General features: G+C 49.1%; 6 protein-coding genes across 6 annotated transcripts; 3 read left to right on the top strand and 3 right to left on the bottom strand.

Moving 5' to 3' along the window:
• Positions 1-7,994: 7,994 nt before the first annotated feature.
• MYCGRDRAFT_75326 (uncharacterized protein) lies at positions 7,995-9,737 on the top strand (the record flags this gene model as incomplete). The annotated part of the gene is made up of 3 exons (XM_003849763.1): positions 7,995-9,333; positions 9,449-9,476; positions 9,543-9,737. The coding sequence occupies 3 exons, from the start codon at positions 8,033-8,035 to the stop codon at positions 9,648-9,650; spliced, it is 1,437 nt and encodes a 478-aa protein (XP_003849811.1).
• A 343-nt stretch (positions 9,738-10,080) lies between these two features.
• On the bottom strand, positions 10,081-10,814 carry MYCGRDRAFT_105659 (uncharacterized protein; the record flags this gene model as incomplete). Its single annotated transcript, XM_003849256.1, has 2 exons — positions 10,081-10,338; positions 10,403-10,814. The coding sequence occupies 2 exons, from the start codon at positions 10,809-10,811 to the stop codon at positions 10,199-10,201; spliced, it is 549 nt and encodes a 182-aa protein (XP_003849304.1).
• A 407-nt stretch (positions 10,815-11,221) lies between these two features.
• Positions 11,222-14,702, bottom strand: MYCGRDRAFT_87400 (uncharacterized protein; the record flags this gene model as incomplete). The annotated part of the gene is made up of 2 exons (XM_003849255.1): positions 11,222-11,974; positions 12,024-14,702. The coding sequence occupies 2 exons, from the start codon at positions 14,700-14,702 to the stop codon at positions 11,222-11,224; spliced, it is 3,432 nt and encodes a 1,143-aa protein (XP_003849303.1).
• Positions 14,703-15,019: 317 nt separating this feature from the next.
• MYCGRDRAFT_110672 (uncharacterized protein) lies at positions 15,020-16,134 on the top strand (the record flags this gene model as incomplete). Its single annotated transcript, XM_003849764.1, has 2 exons — positions 15,020-15,037; positions 15,107-16,134. The coding sequence occupies 2 exons, from the start codon at positions 15,031-15,033 to the stop codon at positions 16,132-16,134; spliced, it is 1,035 nt and encodes a 344-aa protein (XP_003849812.1).
• Positions 16,135-17,442: 1,308 nt separating this feature from the next.
• On the top strand, positions 17,443-18,166 carry MYCGRDRAFT_105657 (uncharacterized protein; the record flags this gene model as incomplete). Its single annotated transcript, XM_003849765.1, has 1 exon — positions 17,443-18,166. One exon carries the CDS (start codon positions 17,777-17,779, stop codon positions 18,044-18,046), a length of 270 nt encoding a protein of 89 aa, XP_003849813.1.
• An 854-nt stretch (positions 18,167-19,020) lies between these two features.
• MYCGRDRAFT_30651 (uncharacterized protein) lies at positions 19,021-19,776 on the bottom strand (the record flags this gene model as incomplete). Its single annotated transcript, XM_003849254.1, has 2 exons — positions 19,021-19,515; positions 19,588-19,776. Coding segments are annotated over 2 exons (684 nt in total), but the record flags the coding sequence as incomplete, so codon positions are not given.
• Positions 19,777-19,935: the final 159 nt, after the last annotated feature.

Below are 19,935 nucleotides of genomic sequence, written 5' to 3'. Positions count from 1 at the left end.
AGTAGTCCGTCTATCTACTCTAAGTCTAGGTTATAGGTAATAAAGAAACGAATCGTAATCTCGACGGTTTAGTTCGTACGTTCGGACTACCTATCTATCTAAGGATAGTACGCTATTATAGCTAGGAACGTCGTACTAAGCTTCTCAAAGACTCCCTTAAAGAAGTCTAATAGCTAGATTAGGTCGCGATTACCTATTAGAATAGCCGGTAGATTACGTTCGGTACGGATATATACGAGTAGGTAATTATGTCCCTACTCCCTAGCCGTCTACGTCGACTTAGTCGGTGTTAGAAGGATATCCTTTATAAATTTATATGTCTCGGTTAGTAGACTATTAAATCTAGCTACTATAGTCGGGAGCGTATGTACCTAGTCTACCGTACTTATATACTACGGTATAGGCTATTAAGTAATCGGTACTAGTTCGCTATACGGTTTGTTACGTAGGGTTTATATACTTAAGTAGGGTAGGTAATAGTCGATGTACTTTCGGAGCTCCTTAGATATATATAGGATATAGAAGCTAGCTTATACGTTCGCGTAGGATCGATAGTAGCCTACGTAGTAGTAGCGATCGTAGGCTATTTTGAAGACTTCGCGGTAAAGTCCTTTCGGAATATAGAGGCGTTCGCGTCCGTCTATATTATTCTTATAATAAATTAGACTATCTCGAAGGAAGAAGCGAATATCTAGAGGGCTAGACTCTAGTTCGCTGTCTAGGGAACCTATCTCCCTACCGTTGTCTAGGTAGTTTACTAATACTCGCTAGTTATAGAGTTCGATCGCCTTCCCGAGCTACTCTATTCGCTTATACTATACGCTGTCCGTTTAGTATCCGTTTTTTAGACGCTACTTAAAGTTATCCGAGAGTTCGACTAGTACTATATAGAAGACTAGCGGATCTAGCGTCGTATACGGCGCTCCTATATCCTTATATATATACGGGTTTAGTATGTCCTCTAGGTAGCTACCTAACGAGGTTAGGTTCTCGTCGACTATTCTACTAAGAGCGTCTAGAATCCTATATAAGCGTCCGGGGCGATATAAAATAGTAAGGTTATATTATAAGACATATTACGACGCTCGTACGAGTCGTAAGTTTATCCTATCTATAGACGTTATCGTTACTAGTGAGTACTATTTAGCGAGTCTAAGAGCTATAATATAGTCGGAAAAGACGTATACTAGCTTCTAGGCTACCTATATAAGATAGCGGGTCTTTCTTAATGCCTAAACAAGTCCGGTAACCTTAAGTTTAGTCGCTAGATAGCGCTTCTCCGTATCTAAGAGGGCCTTACTAAGGTATAGGATAACTTATATATCCGCGTCCGGGAAGCGTATTACCTTATCTACTACGCTCGTTAGGTCCGGATTACCTTTAACTATATATACTACGTAGGCAATGCCTAAGTATAACGCATCTAGGTTATAGTATAGTAGTCTAGACCGGTCGTAGTAGTAAAGGAACTTAGCGCCCGCGTATAGAGTCTTTATTATCTCGAATAATCTACGTATCGGTTCTAGGTTCTCGGACTATATCTATACTTCTATAAGCTTAGAGTAGTTCTTACGTACCTATCCCTTATTTAACGGCGATAGCTTAAGTAGCTCGGTCTTACGCTTCTCGAACGGCTCGATAATATATATATAGTATAGGATATACGTTCGTTACTAGCCGGTTAGTCCGATATAGAACTCGAGTTCCTTAAGAGTAGTAGGGAATTTTAGGTTCGTAATTACTACTAGTTTCTCTTCGTAAGTCGTATATCCGAGTCCGGAGACCTTCTATCTAAGCAATATAGCTATTAGATAGCCGATAAACGTCTTATATAGGCTAAGCGTTATATTATACTCGATAAATCGCTAGTATAATTTCTCTAGGTACTCGAGGTGCTCGTCTACGCTCCTTGTAAAGATAATAATGTCGTCGATATATGCCCGATAGAAATAACGGAAGTCCCTTAATATACGATTAAGCTAACGCTAAACATATTAAACCGAACCGGCGTAGCCTATTATAGCTACGTTTAAGGTTTCCTAGCCGCGGTATATATTAATAGTAAATTTCTTATAATCGGACTCTTTAACTAACTATTAGTAAAAGAAAGCGACGGCGTCTACGACTATAATATATATAGTACCCTTTAGTTCTACTAAGATGTCCTACTATAAGGGGAGTAGGTAGCTATCCTTAAGGACTATTCGATTTAGGCTACGGATATCTATAACTAATCTACTATCAGAGGCTGGTGCCTAAGGCTGCATCGGCTGTGCCGATGCCTAGGCCAACGCCTAACGGACGAACGCCGGTTCAGAAATCCACTAGGCCGAATCGGGAACAAGCTTCCTTTCGGCCGACTAGAAGGCCACGTATGCGCCAAGCGACGCTACGCGCACACACAGCTTATACTCGACGTTCCGTTGTTCTAGATAGATCTTCTTTTCGGTAGCTTTAGAATTTCATACATTCGGATCTGGACCTTTGTGCGCAACTTCGGTTCAGACCCTTACATCTACCCTTAGTTGTAGGCTTATTATCGACGATAGCGTCCTACTATACTACGAAGCTTAGGAAGCCCTATATAGTAGGCTTCGTACGCTAGAACATCTTATTCTAATCGTAGAGTTTATTATACGTTCGATCGATTATCTATCTATCTAGTCCGCTTACCGGGTACGGTTTATTCGATAGGCGTAATATATCCGCGTCTAGCTTAAGTCTAATCTCTATATACTAGTCTTCGAGTATATTAACTATTCTACCGTTATCGATCTATACCTCCTAGTATTTATATACTAGTTTAGACACCCGGTCCTAGAATTCTAGCTCTCTATAGACTAAGACACCGTTTAGTAGGGCTATTACCTTTAAAGGGTCTACCTTTCCTAGAATCTAGGGTAGTGCGGACAGACCGTAATCCTTAGGATTAAGGCTATAGTAACCCTCGATATTGTATTCGTAGACATTACCGAGCCGTATGTCCTTTAGTATTAGCTAATCTACGTCTATATCGTTCCGTACGAGTATAAAGTCTATGTCGGTATCTACGATATACGCGTAAACTAATAGCGGTAACTTAATGTTTACGTCTAGGATAAACTTAAAATCGCGGCCGGTAGGTCTAGCCTCTACCGCGTTAATAGGAAGGTATACTACTATATATACGGGTACGGTAAGATCGTCTACGGCGGTTACGCCGGACCGGAAGCGAACATCGTTACGTCTCTTAACTATAAGTAGTACTCGTACCGACTCGTATACTCTAATCGTAAGGAGTTTACGCGGTATGTCCGCCTTTATTTACTATAGTACGATAATGTCTATCGTAATTAGCATTTTAGCCCGGAGGTTAGGGATTAGGTATACTTCGTATATTATACGAGTAAGTATACGTTTATCCTTTACGGCCGCCGGGATCTAGAAGGTAAGCTTTACGTATCGTATATATTAGGTTTTGCTAATGCCCTTAACCTAGAACGGTGTTACTAGCGTATAGATTAGTATGTCTAGTAGCTATTTAAATAGCTAGTCTTAGTCTACTAGCGAGACCGTCGCCCCCGTATCTAGGTATACGGCCTAATCCTAGCCGTCCTTACTTAAGCGGACTAGGATACGTAGGTAGTAAAATCCTCGGAAGTAGAAACCGGCCTTATTAGCGGCTTCTATAACTATAGATATAACCTCGCGCTACTAGTTAGGCGGTAGAGTCGGCCGTACGTTTGCTTTAGCTAGGTACGTCTTACGCCGGTATCTATATAGCTCGTTCTTAGATATAAAGGTATCTATATAGTCGAAACAACGAACGACTATACTACCGCCCGTATACGTAATAGGAGACATTAATAAAGATAGTACTAGTCTACGGGATAATTCTACCTAATTAACGAATACGAACGGGGTCGGTAGTAATACTTCCGTAAAGTAGTTCGCTACCTCTTAATAGTAGTTCTATAGTAATCCCTCGCTATCTAATCCGTAGTATATAATATTATTAAATATAGCTTCTACGTTAGCGTCTAAGTCCGCGTACGAGTGTTCGTTATTTACGTCCGACTTACTATCCGATACTTTACCGTAGTAGTTACGTAGTCGACGATTATCGCGATTATTACGACGATCGCGGTTATCGCGGTTATCTCTACTATCGCGATTATTATAGCGGTTATAATTATTACGACAATTATCCGAAGCGGACTCTTTTAGCTAACGGTCGCCTTTACCTTAGTTCGTCGGCTTCTAGCTATCGTTTCGGTCCTTACGCTACTAGTTATTATTAGTATTATTATAGTCGGTTCGGTCTCTATATCCGTCGTTGTCTGCTCGATCCCCGAAACCTAACCGGCGATAGCTATTACTATTAAAGCTATTACCGTAGCCGTTCCGATTACGGTCGTCTCGTATTCTCCGAGGTTCGTAGTCGTTCTTAGTATACTTACCCTTATCCTCTTAGTTAGCGTCCTTCGCTAGGAGGAACATCTTACGCTACGTATCGTACTTATCTTAAAGTTCGCGGATAAACTCGTTTAGTACTATATACTCGTCTAGCTTAGTTATAACCTCTTAGAAGCGAGCTTCTAGGTATAGCTATACCTAGGTTAGCTATACCTATAGGTCTATTACTTCCGCCTCGCGGTACTAGTAGACGATATTTATAACGAACGACTCGACTAATCGTCCGGTACGTACGTCGTCCCGTATATAGTGCTCGGTATTAAGTTTAGTCTATACTTCGCCGACGCTTATCTTATATTTCCGCGTTAAGAGTTTAGTCTAGCGCTTAATGCCCTTACCGTAGTAGAGCTAACGACGCGTCTTCTTATCTAATTAGTATATATACTATACGCTCGCTTTACCTCGAAGGCATTTACTTAGATTATATCTAGCGAGCGTCGCTAAGCTAAGTCCGGCGTACTTAGCGGCCGCATCTAAGAATAGATAAATAGAACGGAAGAAGCATTTACCTATAAACTTAACTATATCGTCTGTATATGTCTAACTATCGTTGTCCGGGAACTTAAGGTATAGGTCGAAGAATCCGACTTCCTTTAGATTAAAGTACTTAACCTTATAATACCTATCGTATAAGACTAAGCGGGATCTAGATCGTAACCGGCGATCGTAATAGCTATCGCGATGTTATAAGCGACTATAGTATTCGCGGCGGCGTAAGCGTATAGATCGGAGGTTAATACTCCTATCCGATAAATCTAAAGAATCGTCTAACGCGTCCGAGTCCGAAGAGCTTAGCGATCGTCTCTTCTTCTTACTACGCTTATCTTTCTTATATTTACGTCTACGGCGAGACGATAGCTTACTACTCGAGTTACGGTACGAGGGATAGTAGCTATCGACTACTCTATTACGTCGTAGACTACGTAGGTCGTCTAGAATAGTACCCGATATACGAGGTCCGAGACCGGCTATTACGAGTCTCTTATACCTACCGCGCTTAAGGCGTTCTACTACGATACGTCTCCGCTCCGTACGCTTAATATAGTCTTTATCCTCTTACTCTTACTAGGCTCGAGGCTACTCTAGTTCGGCTCGATACTAGGCCTAATACTAGTCTAGTACTTCCGGTTCGCGTACCTAGTTATTATATATATATCGTATAAGTTGTCGAAGTTCCTCCGGAGTAAGTTCCTCTAGGACGTCTAAGTCCGGTACCTTAGGAGTCTGTTCGCGTTAGGGTACTACTAGGCTCTCCTAACGTTAGTAGCCTCTACGGTCGGCCTAGCGGCAAGCTTATAGGGCGTCTAGTAGGACTTATTAGTACCGCGGAGGTACTTTACGCTAAATAGGAATATATAGACGAGGTATCTCCTCTACGTTACCGTCCCGGTCTATAATCGGCGTTAGTAGTTCCGGAGTTAGTCTACGTAGTACGCTTAGTACGTTAGGTACGTTTAGTATATTCGGTACGAGTTCCTTAGGTTCCCCTTTAGCCGGGAGCTCGGGAGAGTTTAGAGGTAAGGGTATCGGTATAGATGTCTCTAATAAGCGGTTCTACTACTATAAGGGCGTTAGCTAACGAAAGGGTAGCCGCGGCCTCGGACTAGCTAAGCGCTATCGAGCCTATCGGGCTAGCGGGTTTAGCCTACGTAGCGGTCTACGGTTAACTAGAGCCTACGTTCGGACTAGCGGGCGTTCTCTAAGTTCGCGTAAGGCTCTCTATACTCTACGTTCTACTACTATAATAGGTCTAGCTCTTAGAGCTACCGCCGTATTCGCTAGCGGAGCTAGTTCGCGAGCGACTAGGTTCTATACTAGTACTAGTACGTAAGCGACTAGGCTCTAAGGTAGAGTAGGTCCGGCTATACCGTCCGGTTCGCGGTAAAGGACTATAGCGGCTATAGTATCGCTCGAAAGGTTAGCTTCTACGTCTATCTATAGCGCGATGCCCGCTCTAGTCGTACCGGAGACGAATACCTTTACTACGCGGGTTATATCCGACTTATCGACTACCTAGTTGTTCGGGAAGCTAAGGCTAGGTATATTATCTAGTACTATTACCCTAGTAGGTATATATAAGTTCGGTATAGGGTATAACCGAGTAACTTCTCTTATAAGTACGGCTAACTATAGGAACTTCTTAGTAACGAGGCGAGAACGGTTCTCTTCTCCTACGAAGTAACGGAAGTAGTATACGAGTTCGATGTCCTCGTCCGATAGCTACGAGTACTAGGTAGCTACGATAGGTAGGCTTAGTATAGCGTTCCTATAGGAGGTTCGGATACGGTGTTAATAGTCGTTTCCTAGAAGGTAGAAGGGATGTATAAGTCCGCTCTCCTTATCCGAGGGAGCTAGCTAAGTACGGACGCGCTTATAAGGTTAGTTTATACGGAATATTTAAGGATAATAGTATTCGTTCGTATACCTCTCGTAAGGTCTTCTAGTTATATAAGCGTAAGAGCTATCTTATAGGGATACGACCGGGGATCCTAGTCGCGCGCCCGGGGGTTAATAATCTTCTCCGAGGAGGGCTTAAAACTTATTCGTCCGAGTAGTATACGTTCTTTCGAATAAGATTCGAGATCGAAGCGTTCTTAGCTACTAATTATTAAGTCCGGAGGGTAAGTACGGAAGATAAGTATTAGAAAGCTAATTTAGTATATCTGTCTATCTACGTTCTAGAAAGAAGTATACGTCCGGCTACTAAGGCTAGCCGCTATATCCGTAATAAGACCTTAATCTAATCGAGAACGTATAGGCTATAATAAAATACCGTCTAAATCGTTTCTACCTATTACCGTCGACTAAGGAGGTGCATAGATAGTAAATCTAAGAGGTATAGGACTCGCTAATAGAGTACGATATTAGTCGGATTACGGGCTCGTTTCGGTATTACTATAAGAAGGTAATTACTTATAAGGGTCGCTATACGGGCTATTAATGCCGGCGAATCGATTAGGATCGGTTTCGAGATAGTAGTGTTAGTAGTTATAGAGCGGTAAGGATGCGAAGTTAAGCTAAATTTTTAGCTATCTAGTCTTTCCCGGATTTTACTTTATAATTATAGAGTTCGTTAAGTAAGGTCGAATAGACTGATTTAATTAGCTCGCTTAACGCGGGCCGCACCTTCCGCTAGCTTCTATCACGCCAAGGGACCCTTGCACGTGACATGGTTTAAGTGGGTCACCATCGCACTGGTTTACTGATTGTATCGTTGTTGTAGGCATTCTCCTAGTCAGCCACGCTCCCATGCCATTGCCACGTGCGGTCAAGCGCTTCTAGACGTCACCTCCTCGATCCCGCACAACTCAACCTCTCACAAGTCATGGATGTTCCTGTCTTGCACGAAGCATCACAAAGCAGCATCTGTCGGCGCATTCCCAATGCCACCGGCGCCATGCCATGCCCCACCACGTGGCCCCACCACGCGATGATGACAGTGACAGCTTTTGACAGCCCCGCCAAAAAAGTACTGCCGAGGACAAAGCTATTTGTCTATTTACTTCCATCTTCTTTCTGTCCTCCTCGCTACACATCTCCTTAAACAACATATCATACCCTCTCATCCGTATCCATCATGCCTTCCGCCAAACTCCTTCAAGGTTCATTCTCCCACATCATTAACGGCAAGGCCTACGATGCCTCCAACGCCAAAACCCTCGATGTAATCAACCCCGCAACCGAGGAGAAGCTCGCCTCCGTCCCAATCGCAACCCGCGAGGTCCTCGACGAAGCCGTCAAGCACTCCCAGAAGGCGTTCGAATCATGGTCGAAGACGAGCTGGGAAGAGCGTGCCAAGCTTGTCGAGGCTGTAGGCAAAGACTACAAGGAGCTCGCCGCCGATTTGACGGAGTTGCTCGTTCTCGAGCAGGGTAAAGCCACACCTTTCGCTCAGGGCGAAGTCGCTCTTGTCAATGAGTGGTTCGAGCGTATGCCATCGATGAAGATTGAAGAGCGTGTTGCGTGGGAAGACGACAGCCTCAAGGCCATTGAGCAGTACGTGCCACTCGGCGTGACTGCAGGAATCGTCCCATGGAACTTCCCAGTCCTCCTGATGACCTGGAAAATCATCCCAGCCATCCTGACCGGCAACACAATCATCATCAAGCCCTCTCCGTTCACACCTCTCTGCGACGTCCGCGTCGTCGAGCTCTTCAACAAGCACATCCCAGCTGGTGTCGTCCAAATCGTGCTGGGCGATGACTCTCTCGGCCCATGGGTTACCGAACACCCCGACATTCGCAAGATCTCCTTCACCGGATCCACTGCCACCGGCCGTCTCGTAGCCAAGTCCTGCTCCGCGACGCTCAAGCGCTACACGCTCGAACTCGGCGGCAACGACGCTTCCATTGTGTTGCCAGACGTGGATGTCGACGAGGTCGCTCCTACGATCTTGCTCTCCGCGTTCTTCAACTCCGGCCAAGTCTGCCACGCCGCGAAGCGCATCTACGTACACGAGGACGTCTTCGACAAGCTTTCCGCCGCTCTCGTCAAGGCGGCCAAGTCCGCCGGTGTGGGTCCTGGATCCGACGAGGGAGTCATGTACGGTCCTCTCAACAACCGTATGGTGTACGAGAAGGTCTCCGAATTCTTCGCCGACTCGCAGAAGAATGGCCACGATTTCCTTACCGGTGGCACCATTCCGGAAGGAAAGGGTTTCTTTGCGCCATTGACGCTGGTCAACAACCCACCTGAGGACTCTCGCCTTGTTCGCGAGGAGCCTTTTGGTCCAATCGTGCCACTGTTGAAGTGGAAGGACGATGCGGAGGTGTTGACCCGCGTCAATGACTCCGACTGGGGTCTTGGAGCTACTATCTTCGGCAAGGACCTCGCTCGCGTTGAGAAGCTTGCACGGCAAGTGCAAGCCGGTGTTGTTTGGTAAGTTCTTCCTTCGAAAGCACAAAGACCTGTGGCGGTCGAGATATTTCTCAGCCGATTTCTGGACTTAATTTCAATCTTTTTTATTTGAGCATTGCTAATGAAAAGCCAACAGGACAAACACAATGATGCAGCAGCACCCAGTGAGTTTCCTGATGTCCTGGAGTAGTTGTGGAGTCGTGGGATGAGCTTGCTAACGAATTTTACAGGAGGTTCCCTTCGGAGGCTTCAAGGGCTCCGGTGTCGGCTGTGAGAACGGCACGGCCGGTCTCAAGGGCTGGTGCCAGGTGCGCAGCATCTACCTGTCCAAGGCATAGATGTCCTGGTCGTGTTGGCCGATGTTGAATGTATAAAAGGAAGGCACGTTGCGTGTGAGTGAATGTCATGACTAAGCAAGTGGAGCCTCAGGCACCATTTTACTTTCGACACAGCGAACAGGGAGAGTAGATGGTTGCTCACGCCGCGAGCACTCCTGGTTAGATACGACTTGTATATAGCAGATGGATGTGACAGTACGTGGTTGAAACAGCCTTGATTGTAGTAAAATGGACCACTCTTCATTGCAAAGTGCCGTCAAGTCGCACCAATTTCTTCACGGGACAATTGACAGGGCAGTCATGCTATCCGAAGAGACGCGCACATCGCTGCGAAAGCGTGGTAGTACATATGAGTCGAATGAAAATGTTTACACGGTGCCTTGGAAAATTGTCTGACTGCCGTACAGGATGATTACCACTGTCCAAAGCTGGAAGCAAGAAGCGGTAGGAACGATGAGCTTCGTCCACTGTCGAGACGGATGTAGCGATGATCCCGAGCGCCTCATTGGTATTCACCAGCCTCACGGGATCCTCGCCATGTCGATCATCTACGAGTTGCCTCTCAATCCCTGGCTGGTAAGGTCCAGCACAGTATCCCAGCATCCCTCTGGCAAGCAAATGTCCGACCTCCTGATGAACAGCGTATGAGGAAGATCCACAAAATCATCCGTCACCTCCGTGTTGCAGACTATAATTCATCCACCGTCAGCAAGCCCTCTCTCCAAACCTCCATCACCCATACAAATACTCACAGAAAAACACATAAGGCACCCCCTCATACCCTCCATACCTCAACTGCGAGTCGGCAATACTGATCTGCTGCGTAAACGTCCTCTCCTCCTCGCTAATGTTCGTGCGCACGAAAACTTGCGCCATACCCAACGACTCCGGGCGTCGCACGGCGTAGACGTCCAGCAGGGCGTTGGGACCATAGTCGGTCGCCACAATGGTGGAGTTGTTGATGTTCTGGGTATCCGTCCAGTGGAATTTGGAGCCGGCGCCGGAGTAGCCGGTCGCGGAGACTTTGTATTTGCAGTCGTCGATGGGGGTGATGTAGAGGAATGTGCTGTCGGATTCGGTTTTGAGCTTGTAGGGGATGCTCTCTTCGGCGGAGATGAGGGAGGCGCTGAGAGCGAGGAGGCTGAGAAGGGAGGACAACATGATTGAAGATGGGAGTTGGGAAGATGGGGAAGATGGGAGATGAAACGACTAGTGAATGAGCTGGGAGGAAGCTTTTATGTGTACTTGCCTTGCTACCAGTGGAGGGAGTTCAATCTGGGCCGACATCTTTCGTTGGGACCTGGAATCCTGTATGATCGTGTATGCTATTTCTATCTTTTCGGCTGCTCCACCATGCCGCCTTAGTGGAATGCGAGATGCACTGTATGCATCCTGTGTAACCGAGCGTCGATCAGGGCCGATTTTTTTTAGCTTTCATATCGATTCCGGTGAACGAGTTTGGTGGGTCGAATATTGGAAGGATGCCGCAGTCGTGCTTCATGTGTCGGTAGGATTTCGTGGAAGGATCCAAGTCAATAATTTCTGCCGTTCGATTCTTCAACTCCTCCACATCAATGAATCCTCTTCAACCCCTCAACCATGATCTTCAACTCCTCCACGTCTCCACCCAGCTCCTTTGCAACCTCCGCCTGCACATCCTCGTCACAATCCAGGAATCGCTCAATCAGTTCGCCATCCACAAATCGACTCGGTCCCTCCTCTCCCATATCCCTGACCTGCGTCTTGAAACCTCTGAACTTGGCGAACGGAACATGACCCGGACTCTGCACCATCTCCGCCATCTTGTTCTGCATGCGAATCAACAAGTCCTGCTTGCCCTCTGCGATCAGCGCGAAGAGATAGATCGATCCCTCGACAGTGGCGAGGAAAGCTCGAGGAATGACCGTCGCGTTGGGCGTAGGCGACACATCGATCCGGCGAATGCGGTTGACCATTTCTCCGAGCAGAATTTCCGACGTCACACGAAGTCGTCTGCGATCCTCCTCGCTAAATCCTTTGACGTCGTGTTCGAGAACGACGAGATTGCCCTCGGCATCGGATTCGAGGTAGATGTTCTCGTCCACATTGGCCACCGCTGTTCCCCACAGCGTATCGAAATGGCGAGCGACTTCGGTCAGGTTGTCGGGCCCGCCGGCTTGGCCGAGAGTATGCTGCACGAGGGACATTGACTTCATCAAATCGGTGACTGCGATTATGTCGCCGGTGACACACATGTCGATGGGTGCGGTGGAAGTGCGGTAGGCTGCTTTCTTGACCATGGCCGGTGAGCTGGGCGTTTCGTACTCGAAAGAATAGATGATGACCTGCGAATTGGTTAGATCGATTCGTTGCGCATTCGATGAGGTGACTTACGGTCTTGATCAAAGCCGCAACGATTCGCCCGTGCGAGACCGCGAGGCATCGACATGCTCCGCGGACGGAGATCTCTGTCACAAGCTTCAACCTCCTGTCCTCGGTCACTTCCAAGACAAGGATTCTGCCCTTCGCATTGCTCGCATCTTGGTCATCGAGATATGCTGTTCCAATGACAAAGCGCTCGGCATCGCCGCCTGATCCATCGTCGAGTTTGCAGCGAATAACAGACTCCACAAGCTCGTCTTCATTGAGTTGGTAAGAGTCGAGTTCCTTAAACGCGATCTCATCCACCAGCTTGAAGCAGCTCACGACTTCCTCTCGACCAGCAGAAAGTGTTCGTCGAATACATCCTAGCCCGAAAGCTTTCATGTCCGCGGAGTATGCAATGCGTCGCACAGTCTGATTGAGGAACAGATCTTGCACATGCGTAGTTCGTTCTTCGTCCACGACTGCGATCTTGAGCTCATCGTTGGACGCAATGGCGATGGCGTTGCCGTATGGCTCGAATGAATCGAACGAACAAATGCACGTAGCATTCTCAGCAGTGACCGCGGAAAAGACGATTCTACCCTCCGAGCCGTAGATCAAAGATGGATGCTCGCATGTGGCAAATACATTCTCCAGACCATTATCGCGTGGCAGTACTGCAAAATTTGCTTGTTGTGTGCCGAGAATGATGCTCTTGCGCGCGGTGAAGGGATTGCTGGCCGACTGGATCGAGTATGTGACCACATTGCCATCCGCGAGACCGACAAACAGCGTAGCAGGCTGCCCCTCGAGTATCTTGGCCACGGTGAGAGATCGGGGTACCGCGAGGGAGTCTTCCTCTGTTACTGTCTCGCTTGCCTGGGTCTTCAATGTCTCCAAGTCCAGGAATGCCACTTTGCCATCCTTCCAGAAGCCAGCAACACACTGAGTTGGTATTGAAGGTGACAGGGCAATGCATGAGACCTGTTCATCACTGCCAAACTCGCGTTGTGCGTGAACCTTAATAGTAGATCCCGACACATCCAACACCAGCAGAGACGCGCCCTTGAGAGATACGAGGATGTTGTTTCCATTCGCAGAGACGGCCGTGATTGAGGTGCCACTGGGTGATTGCCAGCGATCGGTGACCATATCACCTTCCTGATCAGCCAGTACCACCGAGGAATTGGTGATCTGAATGACTCTGCCGTCTGCGAGGTTCCCGGCGTGAAGCGTGCTCTCTCCGAGCTCGAAGCCCCGATATTGCTCCTGTTCCTCCACGTCGCCTTCTGCGGTGAAGACGAACACCCTCGTATGCGAGACAAAGCTCACTACAAGTGTATTTACCACGGCAGGCGCAGGTCGAGACCGCAGAGCAAAGAGCGAGGAGATGGGCGCGTCCAGGCTTCCCAGATCACCTCGATCTTCGAGTCCAACGCCAGACCGCACTGATCGCAGACTTCCATCCTTGAAGGCGCCCGAGCCGGTAACAATCCTCGCCTGACCACTAGAGAATTCATTGACAGGCGCATCGGAGCTTCTGTTACCCATATCCATCACTGCGAAGTCCAAAATGGGCGCGATGTTCGGGAACGTCTGTAGAACCTCAATCTTCTGTGGCAAGATCTGGATGATCTGGCTGTCTCCTTGGTGGCTGCCAACGAAGACTCGGCCCTCATCCAAGTAGACCAGGGTGCTCGCTCGACTTGTCTCGCCGAGAATGTCGATTTGATGGCTGGAGTACTCGCCGTTGCTGGTCTGCTGTATCATGAGAAGATAAAGCTTGCCGTAGTCGTCCGCAAGTGCATATCTCTGATCGTCAATCTGACACCAGTCCACGAATACTGTGGCCTCTTCCAATGGCTGCGTCTCTTTGACCTGATGCTCGAATTCCTCGACATACGAAATGCTGGTCTCTCCCACGACCAGCATGCCATACATCGGTGGTGGAAGTGGTATTAAATGGCTGGCACCAAGCTCCAGCTGTCCAGACACTTCCTTGCCTTCGTCCAAATCTGCAGTCGAAGGCTCTTCGCTCGGCCTTAGTGACTGCCCGTATTCCAACTCTCGCACCTTTATCCGAACCTTATTCTGACTGTCCTCGTACATCAGAGCAAATGCTGGCTTCGCATGCTTCGCGCCGGCCTGCCTTCTGTGCAAGAAGCAAGTACTTCTCACAAACAACTCTGGTATCCGCACTTGTATAGGGTCCGCGAGCTCACCAATCTCATCATCCGCCGCCTTCCGCTTGCCCTTTCCTGCGTGTGCAATGGGCAGAATATTGACGACACCCTCGTAGCATTCCAAAGTCATGAATCGTGATGTGGGATCAATGTGTACTCTGTCGCCAGTCTGACTGTCTCTTGCTGCCTTCTCGGCAATGTCGACATAGCTCTTCTCGGTCTTGAGCTCCTTAAGCTCGGCATCCCAGCTGAGGGTAAGGTAGTTGTACCGGTCTGTTCCTACGAATAGATGATCTGTGGGACTCGTCGCCGGTCTGAGCTTGTGTAGCAATGTCGCCTTGCCGTAGAGTGCTTTGGTATGCTGCAGGAATAATGTAGGATCATCGGGAAACTGTGGATTGGAGGACCAGATCTCTAGTCGGTTGGCTTTGGCTACGATCAAGTCTTGAGTATCTGGTCCGAGGAAGGACAGTTTGATCGCATGTCGAACGCTCGAAGCTCGATGGATCGGTGCAAGGTACGCCATGTCGATGTGAGCTCAAGGGAAGAGGGTGGCAATGCGGGTCGATGAGGATTGTCGTAACAGCTCTAGTTTGCTTTTGATCTACAATTCGATCGTTTCACATGACTTCGTGGAAGCTGTTGTATCGTATGCAAAGGGGCGTTCTTCTTGGGATTCGTGAGATATTGTTGGAGGAAGATAGGACGATACTGAGTGGAAGTGAGCTCTATCTCATGACGCCGACGCGAAGGCGGGGATTTCAAGCGCGACTTTCTCAGAAGCTGTTTCTCCACGAGACTTTTTCCCTCCAACAACAACAGCATACTCGTTGCCTCGAAAGCTTCGCGGCATCATGTCGCGTAAGTCGCTGCTATCGCCTGAACCGCCTCGTCAAGAGGAGCTTGCTCTCCGACTAACGCACACCACAGCAGTAAAGGCCGAAGACGATCCTGTCACGGCAGAATACGATGTCTACCTCACACCTGAGCTCCAGGAGCACATTTACCTGCTGCAGTACCCCAATCGTCCTCGAAATCGACCCTACAGCAAAGCATTCGGTGCGACGCCGCAAGAGATGCGCATCAAGCCGACTGCTGGGTACATGGAAGTGGATGTGAAGCTCAACACGGAGCAGAACTTCAACAAGTACATGGGTCTCAAGTGGGGAGACGCGAACAGGGCGTCGCGCGATTTGCACAATATATCTGGTACCTATGGGCCAGCGGCAGGTCTTCAGCCAGCAAAAGCACGAACAATGGCCAACAATCGAGCTGCTCTGAAGGACAAGAGCGACAGAGAATTGGACTTTGAGAACGACCTTGCAAATTTCCACCAAGCTGAAGCTGAGCGGAAGATTCATGCGTCGCAAACATTGGGCGGACAGATCATCCGTCACGACGGAGATGCAGAGGTGGGAAAGCCATACTACTTCGTGGGTGCATTCCAAGGCGATCAGCTTCACTTGTCAAAACTCACAGGCACCGTGCAAATGCGACCTCACTTCCACCACCTTGATGCTGAGGAGCAGCGTGGCCGGATCGCAGCTTCGCGTGCTCAAGCTGATGCAGCAGGACCGGTGCCCGAGCCCGTGGCACATACACTTCGACAACGTCAGATGGACAAGGAAGATCAAAGCACGATTGAGTACAGAATGAAGAAGATGCTGTACGAAGCGCAACACGAGCCATGGATCAAGATGGATTACGTGGACGAGGAGGATGAAGAGGCGTACGACGCTTTTGAGGACAAGCTGAAGGTGAGAGATGTTGCTGGGGCGCCGATGTTGAAGAGCGAGATGGACAATGATGCTTTCTTGGACGCTATCAGCACTCCGAGACATGACAGTCCAACCAGGCGGAGGAAGCGTCAGCCCAAGAAGGGCAACAACAAGGAGACGATCAATATCGAGGATGAGGACGAGATGGAGGCAGACGCAGCGACCGAAGGTGGAGTCTGAGCTTGGTTAAGACAACGAACTGAACAGACTGGACTTCCGGCAGCATGGGAATGCCAGGAGTCCTGATCGCTTATCCAGAGCCGCTCACGAGTCGTCGTTAGCGGGACGTTGACTCCGATTCAGCAGGCCGCCGTGTGGCCCATTGTTCTACGCAGGACTTCACAGCACGGCGGTACAGCAAAAGTGCGACTGGACATCAACGTTGACTATGCTCCATGGCAGCCCTTGGGTTGAGTCGCGCCATGCCGTGTCCGGTCCGACACGGCATGGCTTGCGTTGCCCACGGAAGAGGTTTGAGTGCATGGCACTCGATTTGTGGTCGAGAGAATAGCGTCCGCGTGCAGCCGGCAGGACCAGATCTCGAGTTCGTGGGGGCCGACTGCCTACTTGCGACAGCTACGTACTCAGTTTAACGTAAACGCCGTCAGTCGACGCAAAATTGAAGCAAGCTTCCTGAGAACAGCCATGAATCGAAGCAACCGTGAAGTCGAAGCTTCTTCAAAGGAAGCACGGCACGGCATGTCAATGATCGCCGTCGGCACTTCGGCACACTCAGGAGCAGCTTTGAAACCAATCTTCGTACTTCCGGTATTGCGTATTCACAATGCGACATCGATCCACATTAATGACTTCAAAGCGATGCTCTTCAGGCTTTTGACGAGCTGCTCGCGTCAACAATCCGAACAGAGCTGATACTTCAAGCGTCACAACTTGCGATTCGTGATGGTCTTCTCCACAGAAGCTGTTCCGTTCTGACCCTTCCACGGAATGGCGAGCTCGAATTTCTCAGCAACCATGTAGGCACGGGAGGATTGTACGAAGCCGATGCCGCTCAATCCCATAGCAAGTCAGTCATCACCGCACTTCTCAGAGTGTTCGATCCGCGGGCAAGATCGAAAGCTTCACTCGACTTCCAGCCTCTAGCGGCCGTTTCTACCTGCCCCAAACGGCGAACAACTCTAGCCAGCTGCCTATAGCAGCAAGACGTCCTCGGCTTTAGTGGTTGGCGATCTTTTCAACGAGGGCGGTGTAGACTAACGCATCTTCTCGTCATTCATCCAATAGAGCTCGCCAAAAAATCGAACAAGTTTGATCGCGTGCCGAGGGGAAGCTCTCGTGCAGGCCTGCAGCTGCTGTGCGTGGTCATGAGGTCCCTTGCATATGACACGCCCGGGCGCCGGTACATACTTTTTTCTCTTTTGACGTGGCAGATCCGAGCACAACCGTAGCTTACATATAGCTGGGTTTGTCCCCGTTGTCGTTCGCGCGATTTTGCAGTTTCCAACTTTCCGTCGACGACCCCCAGGCTTGAAGATTGGATTTCTTGGGACCCTTGTGTTTCAACACCCGTTGAGGAAGGGAACTTGGATGTTTTCGATCGGATTGAGACAAGGATTCTACGATTTGAACCTGGATACCGGTGCTGCTTACTTTTTGACATCTCCGGACGGGGATCTTAAGGGTCTGTTGAGTGTGCTGGGGTGAAAATACATATACTGCGGCGTGCCTCGCCTTCTGGTCCTTGCTCGCGATGGTTGCAACAGCGGATCCGTTAGCAAAGATGTTGCCTCTTGTCCCGGTCGTTGTCCTGGCTTACGCTGCCTTGTACATCTTTGCTTAGACCAACATCCACTGTCTGCAAATGGCATTCAAGCTCAACAGCCACCATGCAGAGCACAAATGCCTCTGCCTCTCGAACACGCCATCGATACCGAGGAGCTCACCGGCCAAATGCTTCTCCACTGAGGACATCAACCACAACCACTACCTTTTGGACGCCGTTCCGAGAGACACGGAAGACCAATCAACCCTCTCGACATTGCCCGTCTCAATCCAGAACTCACGCTTGACGTATCACGATCCTGCAGGCCAATCCTCTCGAACACCGCAAATACAACATCGATCAAACTGAAGGAGCAATGAACGATGACGATCGACAACTTCGGACGACAGCACGGGCGCATTGTCCATGGAAACCATGAGAACGAGGAGCAGCGATGGAATGAGTTGATTCATGAGGGACTTGATGAGCAACGGAAGCATCCTCCAGCGACGATCACCAAGTTACGTCACCTCATGGTCGACGCTTGCACGATGCTACGGTGCCATAGAAGTGAGCAGGAGATGGAGGATAGGTTTTCTTGGGATGTCGATTGGACGGATGAATGAATGATTGCATCATCGACGAACGAGTGCATCCACGAACGAAAGCATCACCGAACGAATGCATCACCGAACGAATGCATCATCGAATGAATGCATTACCGAACGAATGCCTGCCGAATAAATGCATTCCCGAATGCATGCAAGAAGGAAAGAACGAATGACGAGTGGGATGAATCGATGAACAACATAGACCTACGAATGACGAACACTTCTTTCTTTTGTGCTCAACGTCAGTCCGCAACCGTGTCACGTAGTCGCTGCTTTCCCTGTGGGCCTCTCTTGATCCGTACTATCTCGTCATGAGCAGCGAAAAGCCCAATCTCTTGCCAAAGAAACTGGTCAGTCAGCACAATAATCACAGACCGTTGAACATCACAACGAGAAGGGTGCAGGAAGCCCTGCAGTACTTGAACATCGTCCACACCGTACCTCCCCTCAAAAAATCATCCCCAAAACCCTACTACTCCCCACCCCATCCCCCTCCTCCCCACCCCTCTTCGCCTTCCTCTGCGTAAACTCCAACTTCCTCCTCCTCACCTCCCCACCCTCACCCCCTCTCTCCTTCTTCCTCCTCGCCTTCCCCTCCATCCCCTCCAACATCTTCCCCCTCTCCACATCCTCCACAAAAGCCTTATTCTCCTTCCTCGTCCGTCGAATCTCCTCCCTCGTCCTCGCCGCCCGTTCCGCATTCTCATTCGCCACCTGCTCCGTCAAATGATTCCACTTGAACCCTTTCAAATACTTGACATTCCACAAATCATCGTGATAGAACCCGCCCTTTTTCCCGCCGATGATGTTGCCATTGAGCAGCTCCGCGGCGCGTTGGGCTTCGCGTTTGGAGGTGAATTCGACCCAGCCGTCGGTGAAGGATTTTTTCTTGTTGCCGCCGTTTTTGACGCGTTTGGTGTGTTGAATCTGGTCTTCGGGGGTGAGGAAGATGCGGTTGAGGCCGGAGGGAGCGTGCGGCGAGAGGAGGTGTTTGAGCGTGTGGGGTTTCATGAAGGGTGGGACTCGCGAGATGTAGATTACGCCGGATTTGCGGAGGGCGCGTTGGGCGGCTTCGTATTGTTTGAGGTCGGAGGACTTTTTGGCGGGTTTGAGAGGTAAGGTGGGAGGTGTGTCGGCGTTGTCGTCCTGAGCTATGTCTTCGTCCTGGTCGTCGGCCGGAGGTTCTGCATCCTCGAAATTGCTGAAGTCGAAGCGAGTATCCTCGCCCTTCCCCGACTTGTTCTCTTTCGCCCTCTTCCCTTTACCAGACTTCTCCTCCACTGCATTCTTCTCCACCACCTTCTCCTCCTTCACCTCATCCTCCACCTCACTCAAAGATCTCTCAGACTCTGTATCGACCCTGCGCCTCTTATTCGCATGCCCGCCTATCGCCGCCCTTCCCTCTTCCGCGTCCGAGTCAGATCCATTCTCAAGCTCTTCCTCGCTGTCGCCTCCATCCAGGAATTCATTTCGCTTGCGTATTGGCATTTTGTGGTGTGTTGGTGTGGTGGACAAGAGCGAGGTCTGGTGCGGGAAAGCTGAAGTTCTCGAGACGGTTTGCATAAAAATTTGGAGGGGATGACATAATTCTTCGCTAGCGGGGCTTGTGTAATGCATAACTCTTGTGCAAGCGAGTCGAGACGATAG

Source organism: Zymoseptoria tritici, chromosome 9, assembly GCF_000219625.1.
Source record: "Zymoseptoria tritici IPO323 chromosome 9, whole genome shotgun sequence".
Lineage (NCBI taxonomy): Eukaryota > Fungi > Ascomycota > Dothideomycetes > Mycosphaerellales > Mycosphaerellaceae > Zymoseptoria > Zymoseptoria tritici.
This window is presented reverse-complemented; position numbering and strand designations above follow the sequence as displayed.